Consider the following 17,912-nt stretch of genomic DNA (forward strand, 5'->3'; position numbering starts at 1 on the left):
TACAAATTTAAGGCAATATCATGACTATAATAGGTGACACTATAAGAAAAAACAGCCAGTTAAAGCTAAATGAAGTGCTTATGAATCTGCCCAGTTAGCCAGCTATTCAGTGCATGGTGCATCAAATAAGCACATTACTTCTTGTTCACTTTTTATTTCCCATTAAAACTCACATTAATCATTTTAATAAGCTATTAATATTAATATTGTTAATAATTGATATAAAAAGGAGCTATTTCCATGACGTAGTGAGTGCAAAGAAATGTCTTTTATGAATAACAAACTGAAAGATCCGACTGAAATTTCAGATAAAAGCATTTTTATAGTGGAAAGGGCACATGTAATTAAACTGAATAATGGACAACAGACCAAATAGTTTCGTAATAAAATATACAACAGGAAGAGTCTGACTGATGTAAATGTTTTTTAAGCTGTATTTGGGCACTTGTGTGTCCATTTTCATATTTTTACAATGTGAGGGCTATTTCAAAAAGTGGTGTACATACCAGTTACAGTAGCTGTTTTTAGGTCAGGGTTATGTGGCAGTACATACACATTGTTTAGTATCATCAGTTTAGTTGGTTTCTTAAAATGAGAACAGGCACAAAGCCGGAACTGATGAGGTTAATGCATTTCGGGACTTTGTTTGTTTCTTCAGACATTTTATTTTTTCAGACATAATTTTACCCAGATTCTGCACTTCCAAACAAAGAGTGTTTCATGTTTGTTTTCTTCTCGGTTCGTTTTCCTCACTAGCTTTCCTGAAAGCAGCATCCGAGTGATCTGTATGACACATCTGATATATGAGAGGCCCTGTGTGGATTATAGCTCTTATACCTGTAAGTGTGCCTGGAAAAATAAGTCCTGTCTCCACGGTGATTACAATTTGTTACTTACCTTCCATGTAATTTTCCTGTTGTATTATTTTATATGGGTCACCAGTTTAGAGGTTGATGGCTCCAGTGCCTTATGCCAAAACTTAACAGATTCAAATCTTAATGATTTTTTTTACACATTTGTTAGTTTACATGACATACAAAGTATAATAATTTAACGATACAAGTCATTTTAACAGGTAAACTAATATGGTAACCAATCTACTGCATGTTAATGTGTGATCATTTAGGTTTATTTTCATGGCAATGATATTCAAATGTATCATGGATAACATACATTGAACAAATGTGCTAGGCATGTGATGCTTGAGAAAGAATCATGTTTGGATATTCTTATAAATAATTCTAGATATGTGACAGTAAATGGCATTCAACAGCAGCTGGTGAATGCAAGCTGCATTGACTATAAAGTAAACAGGCTTCTCCCAGCATGCTTTGCAGTTCCCTTCCTCTGTGTCATTTCTGTACATTCTTTCAATTTGTTAACCTCAAGTGAAGGTCTGTGATCACCATGAAAGGTAGAATATGGACTGCATTTCTGCAGTCATTAATTTAAATTAAACATTTCTGAATCAGATATTCAACAACCAGCAGGAAAAATGTAAAATCTCAAAGAATAAAGCAAGTTAAGAGAATATCAAATGCAGATTTAAAGAATCAAGAGTCGTCAGGGCAATGTGCATTTTTCAAATAATACACTTTCCATACTTTTTGGAGGAGGCTGTTAGATCTCCTCTGTGCATACTGTCATTTGGAAAAAGAGTGTGTCTGTGGTAAGTCCAGGTCTGGCTAATGGCCAGAGGGAAGAGGAATTCCAAGACTATCACGAGTCTGTAAAACCAATAATGTCTTTGTTTTCACAGCTCATCTGTTAAAAACGTCAGCGTAACAATGAGGAGGCTTCATGCCATTCCTTTCCTCTTCTCTTACATTTTGTGATACTCAATTACGTGCCCTTTTCTGAGATCATTTCAGAATTGACTCTGCATTGCAATGCGTCTATGCTTCCTAGGGTTGCAAAATTTTGGAAATATATGGAATATATGGAAATTAATTTGGAATAAATGGGAGATTGTGGGGATTATGTGCACGGGCTGCATTTACCATGCCATAATGCAAATAGAAAAATAACCCTTTTACTTTATCATAATTGGGAAACCTACTAATAGAAATAAAAAAAGTGACAATTTAATTCTGAGTTTAACTTAAGTAATTAAATTTTATTTTCACATAGTTTACTTTTTACGTGGGTTCTTTCACTGAACGACAAAAAACAGGAATGTTGAATAATGTATTCCCTCTGATGGGGGAAAACACTGTGTATGCTGAGGGTTGCATTTTTGCTGAATTCCCCTTCAATGGGATGCTGACAATTACCTGTGCCTGAGATGCAAGAATGCGAAGTGCAGGGATGTAATTCACCTGAATTTCCATTAAATGGAGATATTTTATCCAAACCATGCCATAATATCGAGAATTTCTTTTTATTCACTAGTATAAGTTCACATTTTATAATGAAACTGGGTAATATTTCCAAAATTCCTAAGCTTAACCTTACCAAGGAAAGTTTTCAGGAATTTACTGGAAATTTTCCAACCCTTTGCAACCCTAAAGCAGACTGATGCCTACAAGGAAGAGCGGTCTGCGGCACCGTAACCCTGCTCTGTTTGGACATGCCGTCTAAATCAGGCACAGACCATGTGCAGGCAGCCACACATTTCAGCCAACAGCAAAGCCCAGAAGATATTCCGCCACTTAGGCCATTTTCCCCTGTACCCTAAACACCCAAATGCAGAGCTTCTTCTGTATCGCGTTGGAAGATTATTTTGCTTCTACGTACAGAAGAGTAGTAACGTGAGCTGCTTGTGCACTTACACCCTTCCTGAAAAATACTGAGCTTTTCATTGGCCCAGTTTGTGACACAAAACAGTGCAGAGAGGCAAAATTTGGACTAATTTAGGTTTTCAGGGCAAGGTCAAAAAACATTGTGGGGGCTGCCCAGAAAACAGCTCATTAAATTCAAATTACAGCACCTGGGAAGAGGTTGGGCAGCTGTCAGAATGACGAACCATCCCAGCACACCTGAAGTAGGAGGAATGGTCTTAAAGTTTGAAAAGATACGATAGGACAGTAAAACAAAGGCAAATCTTAACCAGTGGTTGTGTTCAGGGTCTTAATTCTTCCGGTCACGGTTTTAGATTTTCTTTAACGTCAGTTATGTTTCCTGGTATAGCACAGGCTGCAGTCACACACTTGTAAATTGTCAGGAATCCTGGAGAAAGTGTGAGTTTGAGCTGATAAGACGCATTTACTGGCCTTCTGTCTTTGGCAGAAGGGCAGTAATGTGTCTTTTACTCATTTATATCAACTTTGGGCAGTGTTTTTACTCATTTATATCTACTTTGTTTTATATATCCTGTGTAAGTACATGTCTGTTTGATGTATTTGTGTTACATTAAAGTAAAAAAAACAATAGCAATAGGTCAGTGTATACAGAATGCAAATGCTATAAAAATACAATATTTGCAGAATGGATGAGTATGAGATTTATCCATTTTCATCATGATGCTTGGACATTGTAATAAATTAACCAAAACACTCCATTTTCATTTTACTTGGTGAATGGTCTGACGGGTCTCATTATTATTGTGATCACAATTGTCACACATTACAATTTACACATAACAACCTGGTATGGAACACCTATAATGGTTTTGTCTATCAAGATGTCAATGGTTAACTTATATGGTTTCAATACTTGGTTGTTTCCCATTATATTGTAGAAGTCTGTGCTTTTCAGTCTTACCAGTCATAGCAATGAATAGTTTCTTGAATCTGTGTTCCATGTCTATCACGTGATATCCATTAAAGAAATGCAGTTCTGGTATAGACCTGCGGAGGGGGCTGGAGGATCATCAGCTTACTCAAGCTTCTTGGCTGCCTTGGCTAACTCTCTTGCCTTCTTCCTCTTTAGCTTCTTCTTGAGGAAAAGAAGGTCGATGTAGATAATGTGGTCAAGGACCGTGCAAGCACACAGGAGACCCCCATGCATTGCCCCAGCTATTCCACAGCTGAACACATCCTGGCCTGAAAGTCACACACACCAACATTTTGCATCACAGTCAGGTTTACAGGCACCATAACCAAGACCTTGCTAAGATATAATTGAACAGTGGTGGATGAATTCCAAATAATTCTGTCAAGAATATATAATAATTACTGTGGCTTGGTACTATTTGCAATACATTTCTTCAGAGCTTGGCTTCAAGTATACATTGCTGGTTACAGTCACAAGGTTTTATGTCAATGGTCTGTCAGTATTCCACTCAGTCCATTTCACTCTATTCAGTCGTGAGTTACCAGTGTAATTACTGGTTGGCAAGTGGTGTGTCCATTGTAACAATACTGTGGCCCGGGACATGCAAACGATATGACACTTGCAGTCCGTGACAACATTACATTTTCATTCTAACGTAGTGAAACAGGAAACTGCGTTAGAGGTCTACATCAGCATAAAATGTGGACTGAGCCTGACCCAAACCAGCCCAACAAGCTCTAGCCACATCCAATAATGCTTGATTGCTGAATTAGCAAGCCAATAATGCCATATAGCACAGTAGAAGGTAATGCAGTATTATTATTAACGCTGATAGTGAAGGTGCTTGTGATCCCAGAATAGGGTGGGGAAGCAAAACTTCCACCAGCTGTTAACAAAGATTAACAACAAGGGTGCAACGCCCTGTGCTGCAGAGCAGGAAGTGAACACCTTACCTGAGATAAAGAGGTTCTTGACAGGTGTGGAGCACCTGTTTCTGGCCACCGCCTCGGGTTCGAATCTGGACAGGTTGTGCTCAGCTGAATACATAGCTCCGCGTTGGGCGCCCAAGTAGTGTGTATTTGTCAGGGGTGTGGCTGCATCCATGAATGCCACCTGACAGGAGAGGAACAAAATATTGCTACATTATTAGATAAATATGATTTTAGATGACATCCCAATTCGTCAGTTTTCAGCTCCTGCGACATGTCTCCTCCCCAGAAGTGGGCCATACCTTATCTTTGAGCTTGGGGAAGTGGATGCAGGCCCACTCAAACAGCTTGTTAGCGATGCTCATCTTGTAATTGTAATAGTCGTCCCCTCTCTTCCTCACGGTGGAGTCCTTCCACTCCTCGAACCACTCATACTTCACCATGGTCAGGAGGGTCATGCACGATTTCCCTGGAGAGGGAACAGCACCATGGCATGACACCAGCTGCGCACGTATTGTTCCAATTGTTACGTTCATCATCTCATAGCCTTGCCACACGCAGCCCAATGAGTCAAGCAGCGCAGTCATCAGTGCAGGAAAAAATTCTAACAAAAGTCTCCAGTTTCTTCAAGAAGCTGTCATTGAATGACTAAAATAAGACATTCTGTTGTGAATGAGTGCATATTATGAGTGCAGGTTGGGTACATGTTGGATGCAGTGTTAAGGAAGGTTGGGAATGTGTTGAACACAGTGTTACAGTGTTAAGGAAGGTTGGGAACGTGTTGAACACAGTGTTACAGTGTTAAGGTAGGTTGGGAACGTGTTGAACGCATTGTTAGGGAAGGTTTGAAACATGTTGAACATAGTGTTAAGGGTGGTGTTTGTACCCGGGTGGCGGATTTTTGCAGTGGGATCTTTGGCAGAGGGAAATGTGATGAACATCATGGGAATATTGTCTGCCACCTCTTCTTTGCTCAGATTGAAAAAGTCGTCGATCCTGCCGACACAGACAAATCAGTGGTTAGTCCAGAAAAAGGAGATTCCAAGCTGGTAAATCAAAGCTGACAGTAGTCCAGATGTAGAAAAGAATTTCAGATACTGCTTCACTGTAAGTGGAAAAAAATATGATTGAAATTGCATGTCTCCATGCATGTAATATCAGCTGGAAAACTTAGACAACAGCACCACCATGTGAGCACTGAATGTAATAACAGCTGATAATATATAAACGTTGCAATTTGATCCAGGTTGGGTTTTTCCAGTACTAACATGCTGTCCATGTCATTGTTTTTGAAGAGCCAGTAGTTTGTTGGTACAATATCCAGCTCCTCTTGCGTTGCATTGAATCCCATAAAAACCAAGAAGGACCCCCTGCCATGTTTCATCATATCAAGGCGATCTTGAATTTCTGTCAGGGGAGAAAAGTCAGCTTTACAATATAACCAGAGCATGACATCATGATTACTTATGATGACATTCTATTTGAGCCATCAGAATTGATTGTGAGCAACTCCCATGGAATTGCATTGAATATTTAGCCCTCTCAGGTGCCTGATTACGGTATTCCAGTGCTGTGCCTCTGGACCATAGGAATTTTTGGACAGAATAAATGAACTGCATTCTTGGAAGTGCATACTGCTGAATATCTACATAGCCCTGGGCTCACCTGGCTTGGAGCTGACCTCAGGCGGAAGAAGCTTCTCAAAGGTAGTAAATACGCCGGTGTTGGAGATGACCACGGGGGCCCGCACCTCCACGTCCTCTTTGCCCTTCCTCACTGTCACACCTGCCAATGCAAAGGCTCAGCATCAGAGGTCACAGAAAGAGGCACCAGACCCGGGAGTGTCGACCCAAAACCCCCCGATCGAGTCGCTGAGGAACGTCATTTGCCTGGCCAAAAAAAAAAAGTCGCACACTCTAATATTTCGTTGGACCGCCTTTAGCTTTGATTACGGTGCACATGCATTATGCAACATCACAACATTTATTTCCGTCCAGAATTGCATTATCTTGTATTGACGACGGGAGAGTAGAAACCACCCCGTAAAGTCTTCTCCAGCACATCCCAAAGACTTTCAATGGGGTTAAGGTCAGGACTCTGTGGTGGCCAATTCATGTGTGAAAATGATTCCTCATGCTCCCAGAACCACTCTTTCACAATTTGAGCACGATGAATCTTGGCATTGTTGTCCAGGGAATAAAAAAATCCATTGATGGGATAACCTGGTCATTCAGAACATTCAGGTACTCAGCTAACTTCATTTTATTGCCGCATAACGTTGCTGAGCCTAGGCCTGACCAATTGAAGCAAGCCCAGATCATAACACTGCCTCCAGAGGCTTGTACAGTGGGCACAGTCCAAAAAAATCCAAACGGCGACTTTTTTTTTTTGGCCAGGCAGTGTAGCTTCCTCTATGAACGCAGCCTTGTGCTCCGTGGCTGAACGCGGTCACGGCTGCCGCGGTCCCCCGTGATTGGACGGTCGGTGGCCTCACCGTACGCTGCGCCGTCCTCGTTCACCAGAATGCGGTTGACAGACGCCCTGACTAGCACATTGCCCCCTGGTTTCTGGATGACGTGGGTCATGTGATACGGGATCTCGCTGGCCCCTCCCCGTGGGTAATACGCCCCTCGCTTGTAGTGGTGCAGGAGCAAGGCGTTGATGACCGTGCTGGAGTCTCTGGGGGGCACACCTGAAAAAAAATCGCAGATATAATAAAGCATTTTCTGATCCTCGACAGCATGGCTGAGAGCTAAAGAAAGCAAATGTGGGACATCACCTGGGGCCTCATTTATAATAATGTTCTTGGATTTAAGCTTAAGTGGGCACAGTGGGGTAAGGAACTAGGCTTGTAACCGAACGGTCGCAAATTCGATTCCCGGGTAAGGACACCTCCGTTGTACCCTTGAGCAAGGTACTTAACCTGCATTGCTTCAGTATATATCCAGCTGTATAAATGGATACAATGTAAAATGCTATGTAAAAAGTTGTGTAAGTCGCTCTGGATAAGAGCGTCTGCTAAATGCCTGTAATGTAATGTAATGTAAAGTGGAATCTTAAGATCATTTCCCAAGTTGCGCTTATTCTTGATTTGTTAAAATAATTTATGTTGGTTTGAAGTGGTGCAGCTGCATCTGGTCTGTGAAAAATCTTGAATGAACAGCAGTTTGAACTCACATGAACGTGCTTTAGCCAGTATTGTTAATGCAGTCATTTTCCTCTAAATAAAGTTGCATTTCAACATTTCTTGCACTTTTCATGCCTAAAACTGATTATCAATTGAATGTTATTCTTAAAACGCGAACACAGCCCACTTACACAGCCCACAAACGTGCCGTACCACCACATAACTAGTAGGTAATTTAAGTCAAGTGCAAACTTTACTTGGAGGTTCGATCGTATCCACATCAAAGTGGGATTTTATAAATAACCACTTAGTCATGGTTTTCTACATAGGCCACTATTTAAGAAGCAATTTGAGCTTAAGACCATGTTATAAATGAGGCCCCAGGGCAAGGCTCCCCGCTCACCATAGAAGAAGTAGGAGAAGATGATGTGAAGGTCCTTATTGCTCGTCAGGCTGTCATTCACTTCCGTAGCGCTAGCGCTGGACAGCCTGAAGACGGACGAAAAGAAATGGGCAATGCGGGACTTGAGCAAGAACAGAGCCAGCCAGAGTGGGATCAGCTTCAGTGTGGCCAGGTAGTGGGTCTTCTTGGCTGAGACCTGGGGGAAGGAGAAGAGGGCTGTGATTGGTCCGTTTCGTCCAATCCATTTGGCTTGTGTGCTCATATTTAGTGATCCCTGGTGCCATGATACGTTCAATTATGATTACTTGCAAAATTGGTGCATTTTTCTGGATATTAGCTGGTACAATGTTCTTGGTCTTAGGAAGCGCACAAGGGAGCATTATAAGGGCTGCAAGATTTTCGTATTGCTTTAAGTAACATCTACTACCCTTATACACAGCATATATTCAGTGTAAAAGGAACTGTGTCAGAGTGCTTTAAATCAATACAGTATATCGTATCCCTACTGGATTCATAGACACTGATCTTAATACTTAAGATTTGTCTGTGTATTTCTAACCTGGCAATATCATTTCAGCTAAATTAATGGCAAGTAGACCACAGCCTAAGTCACCTGGGTAAAAGTGAAGGCTAGTAGGCCCCACAGTACCTTCATGATATGGAAGAAAGCGTCGATGGCCGCGGTGTCATTTGGGAACTGCTTCTTCAGGCGCTCTGCCATGTCGGTTTTGCCGCTGTAGATGTGGTAGTCTCGCCGGTCGTCACCCTGGCCGATGACGATGGTGTCAAAGTGCTGCTCCAGTTCCACAAACTCCAGCTGCCCCTCCGTGAGCTGGTCCATGGCAATGCGAAACAGACTGTTCTCATGCAGCTGGCCGATGTAGTGAAGCCCTGCAGGACACACAGCATGAGGTCAGTCACAGCAGGAGTCTGCTCACCTTATCTTTGCTCCTCATTTGTATCGGCTCCCTTGTATGATATTTCATAGAAAACACAGTTTTTAAGCCCACCAGAAAGGGGATGGGACAGGGGCCAAATGCCCCCCAGCCCACGTATATTTCCTCCATTTTGTTTGGTAAACATTCCTGAGTCTCAATTTATTTTGGGCTTATAAATCATGGTTTAAATAATGGTAAATGGTAAATGGACTGCATTTATATAGCGCTTTTATCCAAAGCGCTTTACAATTGATGCCTCTCATTCGCCAGAGCAGTTAGGGGTTAGATGTCTTACTCAAGGACACTTCGACACGCCCAGGGTGGGGTTTTGAACCGGCAACCCTCCGACTGCCAGATAATCGCTCTTACCTCCTGAGCTATGTCGCCCCTCGTGCTTAAAAAAATTAGTTTTTATATTTTTCAGCTAATTGTGTATGACTGCCGCCGCCGCCGCCCCCTCCCTCACCTCCAAGTTCATCAAGTCATCTCATCCCAAGAAGAATTACCAAAATGTAGAGGATATGTACACTTTTTCCTTTTCCACTATGATCAACAATCGGAGAACCATTCATAGCATTGTTCTTTCCTCTTAGATCTCTTAAACTCTTGTTTTTCTCTGCTTTAGGCCATGTATGGCACAAATATCTGCTGTTTTCTGCAGTTTAACTGTAGTGCGGTCTGCTGCATGCATTGTAGTGGCCTGTAATAGTAATATATGTATCCGGTGTCCTCGCTCTCTATAGCAGCCTCCAATATCTCACTTTCATAAAAATTGAGGTCAATTTCGATGTGTATGATATGAAACATGTTTTTGCAAATGTGTTGTGACCTGATACGAGATATATTATTCATGTAACAAATCACGTGGCTCATGACTTCTTACCAACATCAAACTCAAAGCCCTTCTCCAAGTAGGTGTGGCAGCAGCCACCGGCCTGGTCGTGTTGCTCCAGTACCAGAACCTTCTTTCCCAATTTTGCTAAGGTCGCTGCAGCCGTCATCCCACCGATTCCACTACCAATGACAATGGCGTCCAGGTCCTTTGGCACTTTGTCAGCACTGAATCCTGAATGATACACAATTGGGAACATGCCTTAGCATTTATTTTTATTTTTATTATTTTTCATGACAAACCTATCATGGAATAATGCAGTTGTTTTCTGTACCATTGTCTCAATTTCTGCCATTTGTCTTTACTTTTATCGCAGGCCTATTTGAAGCTCATTATAACTGAGAGTCCCATTCATTGAAAGTAGAAATATTCACTAAAATTATGAATTTCAAACATTTCTCTTCCTTTAAGAGTTAATGTCTTTAGACATTGCCAGAGTTCTCGGAATGCTGGGCTTTATCTATGTTTTAGGGTCTATGCTCATTAACAATCTTTATGGGTTCAGGGTATCTTCATAAAATAATTTTTCCATAACCTAATTAAGATAAAGAAGGGGGATGATAAAATATATCCCTGTGACTGGCCCACATATATTTTGTAAATGTATCTAATGTGGGTGCAATAAACTAGAAACCCACTTTTCTTTAGTTTGTAGTTTATATTACATTACTAGCATTTATCAGAAGCTCTTAGTGACTTACATAGCTTTTATCCTTACATACCTTACATAACAAATCAGATAACAGAGTTTGTGTTATAAAATGGTAAATCCTTTATATTTTTACAGTGCTCTGATAGGTGCATTATAATTATACACACATTCTTCAGAGTAATCCTTAGGCTACAGACATACCTGACAACATCCAAGGCAATACCCCATTAGCTAGTCCCAAACCTAATACTTTCAAATTTCAAAAACCACTGATTTTAATCATATGTTTACATACTAGCTAGCAAGCCATGAGCGTGAAGATGTCAAGTTCAGAGTACCATGCCACAGGCTTCTGGGAACCATGATAAAGAATATGGACTTATCTCAGTGAAGCATCCTTCTTTCACCATAATTTTAAATCAATAATTATTCCTCTTGAGTCAGTGCTGTTCCATCTGAACCAACACAAGTAACAGTTCTGCTAAAATATGCTAACTCAGCCGTGGCCTTAGCGGCCACTTTGGGCCATACAGTGCTACAGCAGAACCGGTGTGTTCCAAAGTGCCTGTGGTCACTGTGGGCTCTCAGTTACAGTCTACTAACAACACAGCCTTGGCGTAAACCTGCAATACTCAGGGTAGATGTTGCGTCCATGCCAGTTGACCCACTCAGTATAGAAGTGCCATTTGCACGTGTATTTTGTATTAAAAAATTAATTAATTTTATTGTATTACATTTATGTGATTAACCCTGACAATGGATTAGTGTCTAGTGTCAGATATCTAATTTTTTAGATTACCACCTCTGAGAAACAGACAATATAATTTGATGGGCAAACCTGTTTTGTGTGATCATATAAATATTGTGTTTTCCCATCCACAAAGAAAATTCTTCGGGCAATTACAATTCACATTATGGTTCTTATCTATACAAACCTGGTGTTTTCTTTCAGTTGAAAATTGTATTACTTTATTACCTTCTGGAGGAAACAGCACACCCAAACTACAGTGCAGCTACAAAATGCACAAATATTTGTTGATTTTAAGTTTGAACACAATCTGTGACATTTAATCACAATCTGTGACAATGATTTAAAAATCATTGATTGAAAATCGTCGTGTCTATGTAGATAATGGTTTTTGAGGCCTGTTCCAGTTAGGAGCACTTCCGGTTTCAAGCAGAAACCAACACGGTGCAATTTGTATTTGTTACATGGAAAATATTTTGCCTGAATGTGGAGATTACAACTGGCTAAATTTAACAATTATTTGTCTACAAGTATCACCTCTGTTGTTAAGTAAACTTCCATGTTTTTAGAGGTATCCTGTAGCTGAGCTGGATTACCTCCTAACATATTCATGTTTAATGTCTTTATTAAAGAAGCTAAAGCCATGAATTTAAAAAAATAATAATATCATAGTGCTTAGCCCTACTTCCAACAACAGGCAACTTTAATAAGTACATTTGTCAGATAAGACAGTCCTTGTCTGAACCCGCTCCCACACCCCCAACCTTCTACACCTCACCCAATCAGTGCACTCCTCCCCTGTTGCAGAACATAAAATGTAGATCTTTCTTTACTTTAGGGGGAGTTTTTTTAAGAGGAAAGTGGGCACTATAAAACACAAGAATATGGAATATGGGTTTTTTGGGTGCTTTACTTCAATCAGTTAACATCTGTTGCAGTGTGCCGTGTTCATTGGTTGACATGTGCTGTTGCCATCTGGGGAATCTGAACCTTGCACCTGAGCCTGGTGTTTCCAGGGGCTGATGTGTTCGTCTTGCAGCACATCTGGAATTTTTACATTCCATCCCTGTCTTTTTGGAATATTCAGCCATCTTTTGGTTGTTGAACAATGATCTTGGTTTTCTTCAGACCATGTCAGGAGAAACCAGTTGTAGTTGGATATTTTCCTTCATTAATTTATTATCTGTTTGTTTTTTTTAAAATATTTTATTACCTTTATTATAATTTGGAACCTGTCCATGTCTGTAACATTTGTTATTTGTTACGGTAGTTTGAACCTTCATCTTTACATGAAATGTTGAATATTTCTTTGTAATTTAATACATTTCTTAATTTTAATCTAGTTGTGAGTTGTTCATTTTGATAAAAGTTGATCCGACAGGTTGCTCTGCCTATCAACAAATCTGCATACTTACTTGAACAATTTTAGTGAAACTCCAGTTGTTTCTGCACATTTCATTTTTTTTCAGTCATCATTTCTTGTTATTAGGATTGGTTTAAAACAGCCAGCTGAACTTTGGTTCAGAATTATTTTCATGCATCAACTGTGACATTCCAATTAAATCACATGTTATTCAAAGCTAAAGTGTGGTTCTGGTTTTCAGACTTAGCTATGTTGCTTGACAGAATTCAACAAGGGAAAACTGGTGATAGCAGCAGAGACCACCGGTTGATAAAGTGAATGTGACTATCATTCCTCCTGTCATCTCAGAGTAACCATATGGAAAAACATTTAATAGCTGTAGTTTGTGTTTCAAGACCTACGTTAACATTAACAATTACTGTTGAGGTCTGCAGATTCTGCAATAATATATATATTTAAGTGTCCGTTTGATTTGATTTCAGAGCAGAAATACCGTGTTGGCACTTGACAACAAACTCCTTGCTGTTTCCTTATTTTGTTAAGAAGGCTACAAAATGCATAAACAGACATGACTTTAGATTGAGACGCTACATAATCCACATTACATATAAACCGGTAAAGTGATAATGCTCTTAATAATTCTAATTAATTGTTTTCTGTAAATAATTTACTCTGAACACTTTCTAAGCAGATATAAAGTTTTTTTTCCAGTGTTGAATCCTAAACAGGCAATCTAACAAAGAAATTCCACACCGATTTTGCATCCATTTTTGTCCCAGTTGTTGGGGTGACACAACTCATTTCCTTTACCTTGTTTAAGCACCTTGTCCCTCAACTTCTGGTCATACACACGTGGCCCCGGAGGCCTCACCGAGTCCAAAGAGAACGGGCTGGGCTTCCCGAAAAGGTACCAGTAGGTCCCGCAGGCCCAAACGACGAGCCATGCCAAGAACAACAGCAGCCACATAGCGAGGCTCGATGCACAGCGCAGGCCCTGAGTTTAAGCCTTCCAGGTAGCGAAAGTGGAGAAGAGTGAGAAACAGACTGATAAATAGTGCAGAACACCTCACAGACAGGGATTTAACTGACACATTTTATCATGAGTTGTGCTAAAGGTCTGTATGTGTGTGTGTGTGAGCAATAATTACCATCTTTATGGAGAGCAATAAAGATAAGATGGTCAAAGAAGTCGTACTGTAGTACTGCATAATTCTCAATGCTCAGTTGCTTGTTCTCTTGTTCCTTGTTCTCCCTTTCATCTCAATGAACTGTACAACATTGCTGTACCTCCACTGTACACTGTAGAGCCTGATGATGCGTGGATTCAAATATTTAATTGCCGATTTGGCCCTATATGCTTCACACGAAAACTTTTGTGGTTACTGTATGTTGTTTAGCTGTACAGGAAGGCCTTTTCTTTGCAGAAGGTATAGAATAATGCTACTCTGTATTGTCAGTTTGAACAGTGGTATTGTTCTCTTCATTGTGTAATGAATCATACGTCACCTAACATTCTGTTGTGTCATTCAGCATGTGACACAAAGTATACTTGAGTGCCCAGGAGATGCACGCCCAAGAGATTGTGTTTACATGTATGCTGACTTTGTTGGTTAGATGCTGGCCTGTAGGATTTAAAAATTTTCTGCCTTTCTTTTTATTTAAATAGTGTACTGCAGATCAGTGGATGCCAAACCATCCTTCACTGACCAAGACTGAATTGGACAATGGGCCTTGCTAGTATTCAACAAGTTCTGCAGGTAGTGCCACGAAGTTGAAAGACCATAGCATGGGTGTTTGACAGAAACATGCACACAGAACAAAAAGTTTATCGGTTCTCATTTTGGAGGTTGAATTTGATGAGAGTGAAAAAGCGTTATCTGCTGAAACAATTAAGATAAGGGTGTATTATGCAAACACATAGTTAAACATTGAAAATAGTTCTAATGTACCCTCTTGGTTTACGCATGCTTAGTTCCCAGTTTTATTATTGTATATCAGCATGTCAATGTGCCCCATCCAAGATAAAGATGGATTTTTATCAGTAAGTTATGATTGTCTCAGAATTGCTTAACCAAGCAGCAATTTTTAAATTGTATGAAATGTTTTCCAGCCAGCTGATCATTGACTGAAATGGCTCATAAAGGATGACATTCATTCACCCGTCCATCCGGTTATTCCTGGGCAGGGTTGCGGGGGTGTGTGGGGGCAGGCACAAAGGCTGGAGCCTATTCCAGCATGCTGTGGGCGAGAGGCAGGAATTTACCCTGGACAGGTCGCCGATCCATCACAGTAAAGAATGTCATACTATCAAAATCTTTCTCTTTGGATGCTGTAATAATAGAGGCATGCAAAATGACTTATTTGACTATTTCTCTTTGGTTGCTTAAACAAAAATGTTCTAAATTTTGCCTTTTGCTATCTCAGGTTTCATATATAAGAAAATATGCTGTCTGCAGATGTAAACATGTACTTTGGATAGTATAGTTCAGTGTTGACTTTGTACTTTGCAATATGACTGGTGTTATTAGCATGCCTAAGTTAAGATAAATCTTATATGCTCTAGGATAAGGCATCAGGTCTCATCAGAATGCCAATGAAATTTTTTGTTGCGCAAAAAAGTGTATTCTTAAATACTCACTGGTAAGGGCGTTCTGTCAAACTAAAGGTGTGTCTTTACATCATGACCCCTTGTTACATGTGGTCAGATGTTACATGCATTTTTAACTCCCAAAGAACATTGCGTATTATGGACTGGATAACAGCACCCTAATAGAGCAGTTGCACAAGTCAGATCCCTGGTCATGTACAGTCAAATCCCAAAAAATGGGGGAATTATGTATGGAAAGGGTTGTAATTTCTGGGCGGATGACCCGATATTAAAGTAAAAATCCTCTAATTAAATCTGGCAGTCTGTACTTTAATCTCATATTCATTGTTTTATTTCAAATCCAATGTACTTGAGTATGGAGCTGAAATTACAAAAATTGTGCCACAGTCCCAGTAATTATGTATTTAATTGTATATTTACTGTTCATTGAGTGGAATATGATTTCCCAGAGAAATGGAATTGTAAGATCAATGATACATTTGGTGCTAGCATCTTTAAATGAATGAAGCAAGAGATATTATCCTCTTTAAAAAATGTCTTTTTAAATCAGGAGAACCAGAAATAACAAACAGGAGGGAACACAAAGAACACAGAATACTAACACCATAGGAAAATAAATAATACAGGAATGATACTTGATAAAGTAATTACCACTATATAAGTACATATGATGATCAACAGCAATTTCTTATTTGTATTCAGTCAAATTATTTACGACTGTGGATAGCATTTTGAAATGTTGTACGGGTGATCTTTTTGTTTGAAGCGGTGAGAAATACATAAAAAATGCAAACGGTTATATAACAGTAAACTTGCACAGAAATAAATAAATAGTATTGTTATGTGCTCTTTTTATATTGTTGAGTTCTGTTGTCAATTCTTTTACTTTCTGTCGTGTGAGTGCATGCTTTCTCTGTTGCGTGTATGTCCTTCTTCCTTACTGGCTGCGGTGGTAGCTGGCCAGCCATTCCAAGTGCCAGCACAGGTGATACATGTGCACCATTTCGTTGCAGGTCCATGTACTATATAAGAGGGTGAGGCAGCCACTCACTCTGAACCTGCAGGAACACAGCAACGCAGTTTTTTCTGCACTTTGTTTTGTTTGTCTCTTTGCTGTTGCTTTGATCATTGTGGTTTAATTATAAATGCTCTAACACTTGGTGGATGGTTGTTTTCTTTATCTTTTGCATCTTTTTATATTCGTTTATAGTTTGTATCACTGAGTCTGAACACTTGCATGGGTTGAAAAATCCTGACACCCTTCAGAAATTTGTGAGCTGGTTGATGAAAACACATTTTATAATTTGTTGGTATAATCATGGTTGTAATTTCTTGTTGATTCATCTGTAACCATGGATAAACTGTCAGTTGCTGTAATCAGTTCTCCAATTTTGATTTATGGAGAGCAGTAGACCTGGGTCCACATTTCTGTCGAGCTGATGGAAATGCCCAGCCGTCTTATTATATTCTTGTTCAAAAAAGCGCATAATTTTGAATGACACACTTTTTTCCAGTGGAATATTTGAACATAAGAACACAATGTGTTCAATCATGAGTGACAAAAGCTGCTGTACAGGGTGCTTTGGAGTTACTTAAAGTGTATTTCCTTGCTTCCGACTAAGAACCCCACAAATGCCCTGAAACCTGCCAATGTAAAGCTGGTAGATCGCCAGAAACTTCTGAAAGTTTTAATAATAACTACCATCACACACAACAACTCCAACTGAACATACAAACTTTTTTAATCAGGAAGTCTATTGTCCTTTTAAGGTACAATTACAATGCTAAATGAATTAGATCATTGTAAAGTCCCACCCGTATGTGACCTGTAAGTCTCATGCTTTCCATTTATGTAATTTCTGTTGTGTTTTGCAGCAGCAGTGAACGTTTCCAGAGTAATATTTCTGGATTTTCCTAACCTCGGCTACACATACAAATCCTCAAATCATCCAGAGTAGTAGTCAGAAACAATAAAAAAAGACTGGAAAACTTTATAAAATGTCAAAAGAAATGTTCAGGTGAAACTGATCTAGTGAATAGTTCACTGGAAGCATACTATCAGCCTGTAGAGAAGTCTATTTTGTGTCTTTTCCATACACCAAATAAATGTTGCACCATATGAACATTCTGTTCTACTGGCCAATATGGTTTCATTATCCAAAGTGGAAGAGCAGGAAAGAAAAAGGGGATGGAAGGTGAACTAAAGAGGATTAAGAAAGAAAGTAGAGGATACATCGGGGTATTTGGGCTAATGAGATCAGCAGCTCAGAAACCCGGGATGAATTTGTGGGAATGAGCTTAAGAGCCTGGCCTGGGAGGGCAGCTGGCTGTGTGAGGGGGGAGTAAGAATCCCTTCCTGCTCACAAATCAGTCACCTGATGTATTAGTCACAGGTGCAACAAACGTAGAACCTTCTCACAACATGCCAATGAAGTTGCCAGGCCACACTTCCCAGTCGACAGTGGGGAAGGCCGAATGTTTGGGAGTGGGTGGGGGATGGGAAAGGATTTGTGTTCCCATGCTGTATGCTTCATTAAG

At 40.0% G+C, this 17,912-nt stretch overlaps 1 protein-coding gene across 3 annotated transcripts; it reads right to left on the bottom strand.

The window, feature by feature from the left end:
- Positions 1-297: 297 nt before the first annotated feature.
- Positions 298-13,839, bottom strand: si:ch1073-13h15.3 (inactive all-trans-retinol 13,14-reductase). 3 transcript variants are annotated; one of them, XR_010328312.1, is made up of 12 exons: positions 13,577-13,839; positions 9,995-10,177; positions 8,823-9,064; positions 8,174-8,369; positions 7,138-7,335; positions 6,309-6,428; positions 5,912-6,050; positions 5,530-5,639; positions 4,946-5,112; positions 4,668-4,827; positions 3,351-3,983; positions 298-3,219 (listed from the first exon to the last, which is right to left on the bottom strand). XR_010328312.1 is itself a non-coding variant. In XM_064321722.1 (11 exons), exons 1-11 carry the CDS (start codon positions 13,731-13,733, stop codon positions 3,817-3,819), a joined length of 1,839 nt encoding a protein of 612 aa, XP_064177792.1. In that variant the 5' UTR covers positions 13,734-13,839; the 3' UTR covers positions 298-3,816. The 3 variants fall into 3 exon arrangements, 1 of the variants encoding a protein (XP_064177792.1); XR_010328311.1 differs by having other exon boundaries at positions 298-783; positions 838-3,983; XM_064321722.1 differs by having other exon boundaries at positions 298-3,983.
- Positions 13,840-17,912: the final 4,073 nt, after the last annotated feature.

The sequence above is a fragment of the Anguilla rostrata genome, chromosome 2, assembly GCF_018555375.3.
Source record: "Anguilla rostrata isolate EN2019 chromosome 2, ASM1855537v3, whole genome shotgun sequence".
In the NCBI taxonomy this organism is placed as follows: domain Eukaryota; kingdom Metazoa; phylum Chordata; class Actinopteri; order Anguilliformes; family Anguillidae; genus Anguilla; species Anguilla rostrata.